This window comes from Podarcis tiliguerta, assembly GCF_965153285.1.
Source record: "Podarcis tiliguerta genome assembly, chromosome: 18".
Classification (NCBI taxonomy): domain Eukaryota; kingdom Metazoa; phylum Chordata; class Lepidosauria; order Squamata; family Lacertidae; genus Podarcis; species Podarcis tiliguerta.
The window spans coordinates 3,910,165-3,923,899 of NC_139551.1; the positions used below are offsets into that span (position 1 = coordinate 3,910,165).

General features: G+C 50.9%; 1 protein-coding gene across 2 annotated transcripts in view; it reads right to left on the reverse strand.

Moving 5' to 3' along the window:
• The window catches only part of STK11 (serine/threonine kinase 11), a 52,095-nt gene extending 45,246 nt beyond the window's left edge, over positions 1-6,849 (reverse strand). For both annotated transcript variants that reach the window (XM_083421733.1, XM_083421734.1), the window contains exon 1: positions 3,625-6,849. In XM_083421733.1, coding sequence (XP_083277859.1) covers positions 3,625-3,908 — 284 coding nt within the window. In that variant the 5' untranslated portion in view covers positions 3,909-6,849. The remainder of the gene's footprint in view (positions 1-3,624) is intronic.
• Positions 6,850-13,735: the final 6,886 nt, after the last annotated feature.

Below are 13,735 nucleotides of genomic sequence, written 5' to 3' on the forward strand. Positions count from 1 at the left end.
AGGCAGAACAGGCTGCAGGTACAAGCATAGGGTGCATCCTGGAAAAGGACACCTGAGGTGTCAAAGGCCAGGTGCCCCATCAGTCTTTGTTCAGTGAAGGTGACAGGTGCAGCTCTGTGGGGAAGGCGTTCCACAACTCAGCCTGCACAACTGAGGTTATCCCGGTTGCATTTCCCAGATTCGGAGGACAGGGGCCTGTCAGGGCTAGCCTAGAGTCCCAGGCAAGCCGATCCCTAAACCCAGAGCTGCAGCAGCTGCTCACTTAGCTCAGATGTAAGTTGTTGGGAGGGACGCGGGGTGGCGCTGTGGGTTGAACCACAGAGCCTAGGACTTGCCGATCGGAAGGTCGGAGGTTCGAATCCCCGCGACGGGGTGAGCTCCCGTTGCTCGGTCCCTGCTCATGCCAATCTAGCAACTTGAAAGCACACCAGTGCATGTAGATAAATAGGTACCGCTCCAGCGGGAAGGTAAACAGCGTTTACATGCGCTGCTCTGGTTCGCCAGAAGCGGCTTAGACCTGCTGGCCACATGACCCGGAAGCTGTATGCCAGCTCCCTCGGCCAGTAAAGCGAGTTGAGCGCCGCAACCCCAGAGCTGGTCACGACCGGACCTAATGGTCAGGGGTCCATTTACCTTTACATAAGTTGCTGGGAGCTAAGGACCTAGGTAAAGGAAGGAAACCACAGCCAGCAAAGCAGGAGGAGACCCTGCTGGAATTTACACCTGCACAGCCAATCCAGAGGGTTCATGCTGCCTGGCCAATTGCAGAGGCAGATAGTGCACAAAGGGAGGGGGCACTCTTTGGCCCTCCAGAAGCTGCTGGAATACAACTCCCATCATGTCCAAACACTGACTGGTAGTCCCAGAAACATCTGGAGGGCGCCCAAGTTAATCACCCTTGTTCTTGAGGATACTTGCCCAGTACTACTGGGGAGAAACTGCTGCCCAGGAGACCACTTTGAACCACCCACGAGCACGACAATATCCAACCACGCAGGATGCCTCCAAAGGATGCGGTCGCATTTTCTATAACTTGCAAGCCAGTGGGTTTCTCGAGCTCCAGTCTATATTCCAGCTCTCGTTTCTTTCTGCCATTTCTGGTTATTCCCTGGAAGGTGATTCGCTGAAGTGCACCCCAGCACTGAAAAGTGCCGGAAAGTGAAGCTGGGAAGACACTGGCGGGGAGATGTCCTTTCAACGTCACAGAGAAAGACATCCCTAGCTCAGACAAGGCACAAAAAGGAACCTAGAGAGACTCACAAGGGGAGAAGGTGCAGGAGAAAGGCCCACCTAACTGTTTCTGCCCAGGCTGTTGCCCAAGGCACCCTGAGAGGGAATACATAACTGCTCCTCCTGCCTGAGGAAACAACAATCACCACCCAGCAAGTACACATCTGAACATGGGAGTTGAGCCAGCCAGTGGCAGACCATAATACAGTGGTGCCCCACAAGACGAATGCCTCGCAAGACGGAAAACCTGCTAGACGAAAGGGTTTTCCGTTTTCAGAGGTGCTTCGCAGGACGAATTTCTCTATGGGCTTGCTTCGCAAGATGAAAATGTCTTGCAATTCTTGAGGGTTTTTTTCCGCTCCCCACCCCCTTTTTCTAAGGCGCTAAGCTGCTAATAGCCTTTCAGCAGCTAATCCGCTAATCCCTTAAGCCTTTAATAGCCGCTAATAGCCGCTAACCTGCTAATCCGCTAAGCCGCTAATAGGGTTGCTTCGCAAGACGAAAAAACCGCTAGACGAAGTGACTCGCGGAACGGATTAATTTCGTCTTGCGAGGCACCACTGTATTTGCAAATCGTCCCAACCCCCTTACCTCCAATGGCTGTCCCGTGGGACCCCCATGGTCAATCCTGGAGCTCCCACTTTTATGACAGAAACGCCAGCAGGTGGCTGTTTTCTCTGCTTCACAACCGCACATTTTTCAGACGTACAAACCATTTCCCCTTTGAAGGCCGCATAACCTCAGGGGAAAGGGCAATCCGCTGTAGGTCACAACCAGCAGTGAGAGAGGGGGCTGGGCCTTATGTAGGCATGGCCAAACCTGGCCCCTCCAGCTGTTTTGGGACTACAGCTCCCATCATCCGTAGCTAACAGGACCAGTGGTCAGGGATGATGGGAACTGTAGTCCCAAAACAGCCGGAGGGCCAAGTTTGGCCACGCCTGGCCTAATGTGTGCACCCATCCCCTCCTGCCTTTCCGCACCCACTTCTCCCACTTCTTTGCAATTACGCAGAGGGCAGCATGTATCCTCCTAGGCCAGAGGTTCCCAGCGCTTGCTGTAATAAGAACATAACAGCCTTCCTGCTAGATCAGGCCGGGGGGGGGGGGCATTGAGACCGGCATCCTCTTCTCACATTGGCCAAGCAGATGGCCCCATGGGAAGCCCATAAGCACGACCTAAGCGAGAGAGCAACTCTCCCCACTTCTGAGTTCCAGCAGTGGAAAATTCCCTCCAATGGGGAAGGCAAAACACAGCCACCGGACAAAACCCATCGACAGCATCCTCCAATCTGTCTAATCCTCTTTCAAAGACATCCAAGTTGGCGGCCACCACTATGTCTTGTGGGAATGAATTCTGCAGTAAAGGTAAAAGGTAAAGGTAAAGGACCCATGGAAAGTCCAAAGGGACTCTGGGGTTGCGGCGCCCATCTCGCTTTTCAGGCCGAGGGAGCTGGTGTTTGTCAACAGGCAGCTTTCCAGGTCATGTGGCCAGCAGGACTAAACTGCTTCTGGCGTAATGGAACACCGTGATGGAAACCAGAGCACACAGAAACGACGTTTACCTTCCCGCCACAGCGGTACCTATTTATCTACTTGCACTGGCATGCTTTCGAACTGCAAGGTTGGCAGGAGCCGGGACAGAGCAACGGGAGCTCACTCTGTTGCGGTGATTTGAATTGCCGACCTTCCGATCGGCAAGCCCAAGAGGCTCAGCGGTTTACACTACAGTGCCACCCGCGTCCCTGGCATTTCCGTGCGCTCTGGTTTCCGTCATGGTGTCCCACTGCGCCAGAAGCAGTTTAGTCCTGCTGGTCACATGACCTGGAAAGCTGTCTGTGGACAAACGCCGGCTCCCTCGGCCTGAAAGCGAGATGAGCGTTGCAACCCCAGTCGCCTTTGACAGGACTTAACCGTCCAGGGGTCCTTTACTTCATTCTGCAGTAACGTGCTACGACTCTTGAGAGTCCCATGGACTGCAAGAAGATCAAACCTCTCCATTCTGAAGGAAATCAGCCCTGAGTGCTCACTGGAAGGACAGATCCTGAAGCTGAGGCTCCAAGACTTTGGCCACCTCATGAGAAGAGAAGACTCCCTGGAAAAGACCCTGATGTTGGGAAAGATGGAGGGCACAAGGAGAAGGGGACGGCAGAGGACGAGATGGTTGGATAGTGTTCTCGAAGCATGAATTTGACTAAACTGCGGGAGGCAGTGGAAGACAGGAGTGCCTGGCGTGCTCTTGTCCAGGGGGTCACAGAGTCGGACACAACTAAACGGCTAAACAACAACAACAACAACATGCTACGAACACACAACTACACTCAATTTTTGTAGGTATGGGCCTACCCTCACCCCCAAACCCTCTCCCACCCACCCCCCAAAAAACCCCAACACTTACTTTTTAACATTGGCCTCCCCGTTGGGGATCCTCCGCAGCTTCTTCTTCTTCAGGATCTTGACTGCTCTCCTACAGAGGGTTTCGGAGTCCAACATCTCCTTGACCTTGCCGTAGGATCCTTCCCCAAGCAGGTCTCCCATCAGGTACTTGCCTATGAGCTTTGCCCTTTTCCGGCGGGGCTGGTAGATCACTTCCGTGGAGTCTATGCGGTGGATGAAAGTATCCATGCCCACCGAGATCAGTTCGCTTTCGACAAACATCCCCAGCTGCTGAGAGTCCTCCATCGCGAATCGAAATGATGACCCAAGCCTGTTTGCGTTCTACGACAAGTGTGCGCGCGTGCCAAAGGTTTAAAAATCCACTTTCCTGGTGTATCAGATGCTCCCTTTTTACTCCCAATTTTTTGCGGGTGGGGAAGAAGGATGTTCAGCAGAGGTAAATCGAGAATTCCCAAAAAGATTGTACAAACGTTTTAACTTACAAATGAAAAATAAAAGCCTATGAGAACTTTTCTCTCGAGCCCAGGAGGGCCCTGCAGAGATCCAGCACCTCGTTCCAATACTTATAGAGCTTCTCTTAAGCAATGTGGATGGGGGAAAGCAACAAAGTTGATTTACAGTCAGCTTTAACTTCTCTTTGAAAAAAAATATCTCGTTTTTGCTGCTCCAAGTCTTTCACATCGGGTAATGTTCTCCTGAGGAAGTCCGAGGTATTTCCCCCCTTCCTTGAGGACCTAAGTCATCTTCAAGAATACTTCCTGCGTTTGGAAACAGAAAGCTAGTCTCTTGGAGGGTGTTCCATCGCTAGCAAGGCATGGCAGCTCCTGTTTCCAAACTGTGAGGTGAAGAACCAAGGAGCCCAAATGCACCCCTCGGCTTTGACCACTCTCACCACCCGGGTACGACCTCCGATGAGAGTCCTCTCAGCCGTTCGGCAGCTGGAACCAAGTCTTTTTAAAGGAATTTTCAATACTGATTTCAACTGCTTCTCTTCCGCCCTTGACAAATGTTTGAGGCCTTCCGTGTCTAGTAGGTACTACCAGGGGCATCCTTCAACCACTTGGGGTCTACCTGACACATGATGTGTCACCCCACTGCTTCAGGTATTAAGGTAGGCAGGCAGGCAGGCAGGCAGGCAGGCAGCTCAAACCCTATTCAAGTCTCCCAGAACTAAGCACCCACAAAAAAAGAGACAGAAGAGGGGATGATGCTTGAGCAAGCTCTCCTGACGCAAGTTTAAGCTTACACAATTCATCCAGCTTAAGCAACTGTCTTGAAAAAAGAGAAGCCTCTAATCATTCCGCTTTGGGGAACCCCTCTACCTTCAAGCTATTCTGCAGCAACACCAGGCTTTTGAAGGCATCACTCAGAACAGATTGATCCCATTAGTGCCAGACTCCTGACCGATCTTGCTGAGAGTAATTAAGTCCCTTTCTGAACAGACACACACACACACCGTTCTGTTTATGTGGCCTTCCGATCTAAATAAGGAAATGCAATGTGATGTTCACAAGCCCACAGAGTCAAGAGAAAGGTATCCTTGGCACATGAATTGGGAAAAGGAAAAAAAAAAGGAATTGGGAGATTTTCCCTTGACAGGTAATTGTACCGTTCCCACAAGAGATCAAGATGCCTGTCAAACAGGAAGGGAGATTAACAACTTTGGGGGGGGGGGAGAGAAAGCAGACCCTTTCCTCCCAAATCCCTAATGGGACTCTTTTAAAGAGCTTCAATAATCCCCAAGTATCTTCCTCTTGACAAGATTGGCACCCACAAAATTAGGGAGTCCTTATGTGGAGCCTCCTCCCTCTACAAGACGAGGGGTGGAAGGGAAATCTGTAGTATGGGAGATGCCTAGACCCCCATGCATTCAACCCAGAGGGGGGGAAATGTTAAGGGACATAAAGTACCTGGTCCCTTCTCAGCCAGAGAGAACTTAAGGGCTAAAAGAAAAACAAGTGCCAATTGGGATTGGGAGGCAGCTATAACAATTTCCCCCAAACGGTGGCAATTAACAAGGGCTACTTAAAGGGCGATAGCTCTCTGCAAAGGCAAGTGGGGTGAGGGAGAGAAAATCTGACCCTAACAGAAGGGGCAACAGAAGCGAAAAAATAACACCACCACAAGGGAAGAAGAGGTAAGGGTTTTCCCTTCTCAGAAGAGTTTCTAAATTGGGGGAAAAGGGGAAGGGGAAGAGGGAAGTCGATTAACGGAGACACCTCTGCTTAATGTAATACTCTTTGACTTAATTCCCCGTCACAATTTCTAACAGGAGGAATCGCTAACAAAAAAAGAGGCAAGTATCCTTTCAACTCAGGATCACTCCTCCCCAACGAAAAAGGGGGTTCAATTCCTTGTGGGATTCAACTTAAAAATTAGGGTGGGGGAGAAGGATCTTTCCTCAAGAAGGGTCACTGGCTGTCACCTAAGAGTTTCCTACAACTTCTTCCCCAATCTCCCTCTTTTAAGAACGGGGTGGGGGAAAATAAATGTCACCCCCACAAAAAAAAGAAAGAAAGAAAAAGAAAGGGTTGGGAATGGAGATTAACTAATGGACTTTCACTAATAAAAACTGGGGAAGAAACTTTCCTCCTTAAGGGGAAGAAGGGCCCTGAATTGCCAGAGGAGTCAATTAACAGAACTCCTATCAATCAATTTGCCTTCCCGAAATGACAGGCAACCGAACTCCACCCCACAAACCCCCAACACCAAGTGTGTGCCTATATATATATAGACGCACACACTTTTCTCTATTTAAATAAAAAATATAAATTATATAAAAATAGCTTATTCCACCCCCCCCCGACCACAGACACACAGAGCCTCCCCCCTCCGCCTTCCCCCCCCCTGCAAGGAGAGCACCCCCCCCTCTCTCATACACACACACGGCTTAAAATGAATATGGGGAGTCTGCTGTTTATGAGGGGCAGCCTTCCCCACCCCCCCAGGAAAAAATCCACTAGGCCCAAGCCCTGCGCTCAAGTAGCAGGGGGGGTGAGTCAGAGTCCTTTTGGGACCCCTCCCCCCTCGAGCCTGACGGGGGATAGGTGGGGGGGTTGGGGGGGCTCTGCCGCTCCCCAAGGGGCGGCTATGTGGGGGACTGGCTGGCCGGCTGCTCCCCTCCCCTGACTACGTCAAAGCCGCCTCGCCCCTCTCCTTGCCTTCCTGCCGCCGCAGCTAACACGCCGCCGCCATTTTGTTTACCTCCCCCCTCCTCCTCCGAGCATGCGCAGTCCGCGCGCTCTAGTACTGGCTAAAAAAAACCCCCGAAGAGGACGCCCCGCCCCACCGCGGCGTCTTCTCGCTGTCATAGGTCACTTCCCCTCGTCGTTCTCGCCCGATTGGCTAAGCGGCCTCCGCCTCGCCTCGCGGGAGGTGGAAGAGACGGTCGCTGGTTGGGTGGTCGGGGGCGCGGGGCGGAGGGCGCGGGGTTGCCATGGGGACGCGTAAGGGGAGGCCTGCTCGACGTCTACGCGCGGCGGCGCCAGCCAATGGGGTTCGAGCCGCCTGACGCGGCTGGACTACAACTCCCACAATCCCCGGCAGGGCGCCTAGTCAGGCCGGGGCTGATGGGGGTTGTAGTTCGAGATGTCTGAGGGGAATAAAAGAGGAAGAAAAGGACACGGTTGAATAGGAGCCGAGTCCTAGGGGCCACGGGCCCCTCCACACAATAAAATATTTGAGGGGGGCCTATGGCCCCCACAAAGTTGACGGCCATTCCCATTCAAATGACGTGTGTGCGATCAATAATGTGGGGGCAAGGCTTACCAGGGCGTCCCCACCCCCCAATATTTTATTCAAGTTGGCACCCCAGAATGGTTGGCATCAGTCTGTCTGTTTAGGGAAGCTTTTAATGGTTGTTGGTTTTTTTTAACTTTTATTTTGCTTTAAACAGGTACATATAAATATAGACAACCAAAATTGCAAAGGAAAATTCCGTAATAGTAATGGAAAAAAACCTAAATAAAATATCGAAGTACATGGCGCAGAACATAGGCAACTATGGGGAAGATAAAAGAAAGGACGAAAGAAAAATAGAAAGAAAAGAAAAAGGAAGATGAGCCAAAGCAGGAAAGCTCATCTATTGTACACTTCCGTCAAGCTAACAACAGATCATTATTCTTATCAAAAATGTTTGATGCATTACTGTATTTTAATATTTGGTTGGAAGCTGCCCAGAATGGCTGGGGAAGCCCAGCCAGGTGGGCATGGTATAAATAATACATTATTATTATTATTATTATTATTAAGAGACAATGCAGGAATGCGCCATTGGGAGTGAAGTCAAACTACTTTGGACTGGCAGCGGCGAATTATTGGTCTTTCAGCAGCGCCTTGCGCAGTGGCAAAATTCAGTGTCCTCTCACTTACTGTTCTCGTTCACTACATTATAGTTTAAAAACGCTCCTTTACAAAGCTATTGCACTACCAAGTTTACTGTACACTTGTGAAACATGGGCCACTTATAAACGCTGTTATGTACTGGTGTTCTCACCCTGGGCCAGCAGGGGGTTACTGTAGATAGTTTTCACTCAGGTCCACCTCAGTTATTTTAGGCGGGAAACCCTGGGTTGTTGTTGTTACAATGTTGACAGCCGGCTGCCTATAAAAGGAGGCCGGCTGAGCTGTTTGGAGTTCAGTTCTGTCCAGCTACAATGAAGAGCTGCTCTGGAGAAATCACTGTGTCGTCGGATATGTTCGCCCACAACTTAACACTGGCGACGAAGGATGGGATCGATGGACATCAGAGCACAGCCAGATGCAGCCACCCTCCGAACAGAGCTGAATCACTGAGCGAAATCACTGAGCAAAATCACTGAACAGAACCAATTCAGAGCTGACTGTTCTGGCTAGAGCACGGTGTTCCATCCATCGCCCTTCACGCCGGCATCGGGATCATGGCTTCACTTGTGTTCGCCCACAACTTAACAAACACCATCTCCAACTCCTCGAAATCCAACTCCGTCAACGGTGTCTCCGAAATATTTTACACATCGCTTGGGAAGAAAGGTGAACTAATGCCAGTGTATTGGAAGAAGCAAAGATCACCAATGTCAAAGTGATGATTCTTCAACATCAACTTTGTTGGACTGGTTATGTTGTGCGGATGCCTGATTATCGTCTTCCAAAGCAACTACTCTACTTAAAAATGGAAAGCCTAATGCTGGTGGTCAACAAAAGAGGTTCAAAGATTCTCTCTCAAGGGATATCTTTAAAAATGTAGTATAAACACCGGAGGAGTCAAAAGAAATTTGAGCAGACTCCTGCTACCTTAGCAGCTGAGACCTTGGTGCTTGCGGCAGGACAGAGGTCAGTTCAGGTTGTGGCCGGTTCAGCCATCGGGGTCAAGGCAAATCAGCATGCCTGTGATTTAAGGGAGCAAATTTCTTTTCCATATCTTTATTTTCTAACTCCTTCCTTTTTGCCTGTAATTGTGCTTAACTTCTTTTATCTTTTTCATTCATATATTGATTTTCCAGTGTCCTCATTTCTTCCTCTAACTTTTTCATCTCTTCTTCTTGTTGTTTTCCCCACAATTTACTGGATTCCCTAATCCTAATTCCCCTCACCACTGTATTGTATCCCATATTATTGGTTGAGTACTTTGCCCCTTCTCATGAATCCCCCTTATGTCTAATAATTCTTTCCCTATCTTATTTACTGTTTGACTGTTGCTGAAGATCCTCGGATCTAACCTTCATCTTCTGGCTTCATTATAATCTTCCTTTATTTTTAATACCATATTAACCAATGTGTGGTTGGTTAGCTTTATTATTCCAGGAGGGAAGCTTCTTAGGGCTTGGAAGAGCTGTTTGAAAAACTCACAGGCACCATGTCAAAGCGGGAGTCGGAAGTTCGCCAAATGAACTCTTTATTCAAAGAAACCGAACAGCTCAGGCCTAGTGAGCGCAGCGTTCCGGTAAAGGTAAAGCCATATCCTCCAACATTTTTCTGATGAAAATAGGGTCGTCCCATTCCATAACGATAATTTTACTATTTATACCCCACGCATCTTACTGGGTTGGCCCAGCCGCTCTGGGCAGCTTCCAACATACTGTATATAAAAATGTAATTCACCATCAGATCACATAGCATGTCCATGGCTATAGCCTGCACCCAAAAAATCACGCACCCACTGTTTCATGGGGCCGCAATGGCACAAAAATGTGGTTACAAAGCATGGATCCTCAGGATTTTTGCAACGGGCTACCCCAAACTCACCGTCAAATCACATATCATGTCTGTGGCCACAGCATGAACCTCAAAAATCATACATCCACTGTTTCGTTCAGAATATTTTTTTTCTTGTTTTCCTCCTCTAAAAACTAGGTGCGTCTTATGGAGCAAAAAATACGGTACTAAAACATTAAACATTGAAAAAACAAAACTTCCCTATACGGCAGAGGTTCTCAACCTTTTTGAGTCCACGGCTCCCTTGACCAACTACATTCTTTCTACGGCTCCCTTGTGGGGCTCAGGAGCCCAGTTATGTCCCCCCTTGCCTGCAGAGCTGGCAGCCCCTCACCCCTTTTTGAACACGCTCCCTTGTGGAGTGTCTCCTCAGCCTCCTCCCCTCTTGGGGGTCCTCTGGTCAGTTGTAGGGGTCGCCCTTGGTCTCTGAGCTGCCCCCCCCGCCCTAAAAAGAGGTGCCTCCTCACACTGCCCCACAGGGGCCTGGGAAGTACCCCCTGGCCAGCTCCAGAGGCACCAATTCGCCTGTGGTACCCAGGGCTGCTGCAACAAACAGCTGTGCAAGCCTTTGAGAGGCAGAGATGCAAGAGGGCATCAGAGCAGGGAGGGAAGGAAAGAGGGACAGAGGCCAGTGTTGCCCACGGCACCTCTGATCATCATTCAGGGCACCCTAGGGCGCCATGGCACAAGGGTTGAAAACCACTGCTATACAGGATTGCCTTCAGATGACCCAGGGGTCGGATAACTCCATACCCTCCCAGCACCTCTCTAATGAAAATGGGGGTGTCCTAAGGATAAGTGGGACATTCAGGATCAAATCGGAAACCGGGGGCAGCTTCTCTAAATCAGGGACGTCCCTGGAAAATAGGGACACTTGGAGGGTGGGAAATCTCCCCACTGCTGAAGAGGTCAATGTGACTTCCTTTCCGAGGGAAGCCTGCCCTGGCACCAGGCTGGACGGTTCTGCAAGCAGATCCCCTGTTTGTGCATTGTAGGAGGCTTCGCACCGGCTAAATTTAGTGCCTTTCCTACAGATCAGCAAAGCCGGGCTTTGAGCGAGAGACAGAGAGGGGTTGGGTTATGCCTGGAACCTAAGAGAAAGCTGCTAGCAAGTCGTTCAGGGCGATGGGTGGGGAATCTCAGGCCTTGGGGCCCCAAATACAGACTTCCAAGTCGATCTGACCTTCCGGATTCTGGCTGTAACACAGATCCCCTCTCTAGGCCACACCCCTTATCTGAAGCCACACCTCCTCTGTCCAGGCCACACCCCTCACCAGCTCTGCTTTGCACATTCCTCGAGTGTTTTGCCTGACCAAACTGTGTCCCAGCGTACCTCTGATAACGCCTCTTGCCTGTGAGATGGAGAAAGGCGATATGCGGAGATGCGAAAGCCATCTTCTAATCTCTAAAGCAGAGCATTCCAAACTTTGGTGAACTTTTTAGGCGTGCATCATTTTGTGACGCCGTAATTCAGTTTTATCGGCAAACCTTTCCAGCCCTGGGAGGAGCGCGGGGAGCGTTTGTGTGACTGCGGCTACACACCGCAGCCGACACACTAACGTGTTGTATGTTTATGTTGTGAATGGCCTTGCGATCCTCAGATGAAAGGCGGTATAAAAAAATTAAATAATAATTATAATAACTCTGCATGCAAATCAGAAGCTCTTTATCACCTCCACCATCATCCCTGTGGACTGACCCAGTTCCCTTTGGCAAATTACAGAACCCTAGACTTGGAAGAGGGACGCGGGTGGCGCTGTGGGTTAAACCACAGAGCCTAGGACTTGCCAATCAGAAGGTCAACGGTTCGAATCCCCGCAACGGGGTGAGCTCCCGTTGCTCGGTCCCTGCTCCTGCCAACCTAGCAGTTCGAAAGCACTCCCGGGTGCAAGTAGATAAATAGGGACCGCTTACTAGCGGGAAGGTAAACGGCGTTTCCGTGTGCTGCTCTGGCTCGCCAGAGCAGCGATGTCACGCTGGCCACGTGACCCGGAAGTGTCTCCGGACAGCGCTGGCCCCCGGCCGCTTGAGTGAGATGGGTGCACAACCCTAGAGTTTGTCAAGACTGGCCCATACGGGCAGGGGTACCTTTACCTTTACCTTTAGACTTGGAAAAGGAATGCGGGTGGCGCTGTGGGTTAAACCACAGAGCCTAGGACTTGCCAATCAGAAGGTCAACGGTTCGAATTCCCGCGACAGGGTGTGCTCGGTCCCTGCTCCTGCCAACCTAGCAATTCGAAAGCACGTAAAAGAGCAAGTAGATAAATAGGCACCGCTCCGGCGGGAAGGTAAACGGCGTTTCCGTGCGCTGCTCTGGTTCGCTAGAAGCGGCATTTAATGCTGGCCATATGACCCGGAAGCTGTACGCCGGCTCCCTCAGCCAGTAAAGCGAGATGAGCACCGCAACCCCAGAGTCGTCCGCGAATGGACCTAATGGCCAGGGGTCCCTTTACCTTTAGACTTGGAAGAGACCCCTAGTTGAACCCTCTGCAGTGCAGGAATCCTTTCCCCCACAAAGTAGCCCACAACCCTCAGTTTAAGAGTCTCACGCTGTAGCAACTAAGCTACCCTGCAGGCAATTGTTCCCTGCACCATCCCCGGAAGGAGGAACGGCTCCTCACCTTTCCTGCACATTTCTGGGTCGTTCCACTAGGAAGCAGCAGAGGCATGCAGAACCGGCGCTGCTGATGTATATCTCAGCGTTTAGGGGAAGCAAAGGCGAGGGAGAAAGTGGCTGCCTTTAGAAAGACCTTTGTCCCATCTCCCTGACGTTTCCTCAGCAGCTAACTTTCCCCAGAAAGAGCCTGTCGGATGAGGCCAACAGTCAGTGGCGTAGCGTGGGTTGTCAGCACCCGGGGCAAGGCAAGTAATTTGCGCCCCCCCGCTACACTGTCCCTCCCCCAGATAGTCCCTCGCTCTCTCTCCGCACCGCACCGCACGCCTGGCACCCTCCCCTCCACAGTGGGCGGCGACCCGGCGGCTCGGATCGGATTTGCACAGCCAGCACTGCAGTGAGAGAGAGTGAGTGAGCCAGGTAGGGGCAGAGAGCTGCGAGTGCAAGCGCCCCCCCCCCCAGATGTTGTACCCGGTGCGGCCGGCTCCCCCTGCACCCCCCACGCTACGCCACTGCCAACAGTGACCCACCGAGCCCAGGATCCTGTTGTCACAGTGGCTGTCCGACGCAACAGGACCTGGCTGTTTCCAGCGACTGATACTCACCTCCCCATTACGACTACTCTATCCTCACAACAACCCTGGAGGGCAGCTCAGCCTGAAGAGACCGGTCCCTCCGCTTCTCTCGGGGCTGAGGATCCCAACCCTGCTCTGTCCCAAGCCGGCGCCTGTTTGCCACTATATGCACAGCACCACTAACTCTCCCTTTAAGATCGCTGCTTGTGTTGTAAATAAAACTATGCCCTTTTCCCTTATGGGGTATCCAAGAGCCCATATAGAGTCCTTACACAGGTTCCCTATTGGTAGGAGAAAATAACAGAGGCCAACCAGAGAATATTGAGAAGCAAAGCAGCTAGTAAGCTTGATCTTTATTGATCTGTTGCAACAGGGTGCTCCCCTCACACGCAGGAGAGGAAGAGGACCCCCCAAATTGCCGTGCAAGGGCTTATAAAGACTTTTGAAATTCCCATTCTCTAGATCAGGACCACCCCCAGAAACATTATGCATACATCACAGAAGGGGTGTAAGCTAAGACCACCCCTCAGATACATCCCACCTACATCAGAAATTTAAATGTTGTTTTTCTCCTTGTCACAGTTTATCTCCTGTCTGGCAAGTTACTTGATTGGATTGCCTGGGGTGCCTGGCCATTCTTTTGTAGTGTTAAAATACTTATTTCCTGGGCCAGGTCACACCTTATTCAAACAGACATATCCTGGAGACAAGATTTGTGAGGAAAGAGACAA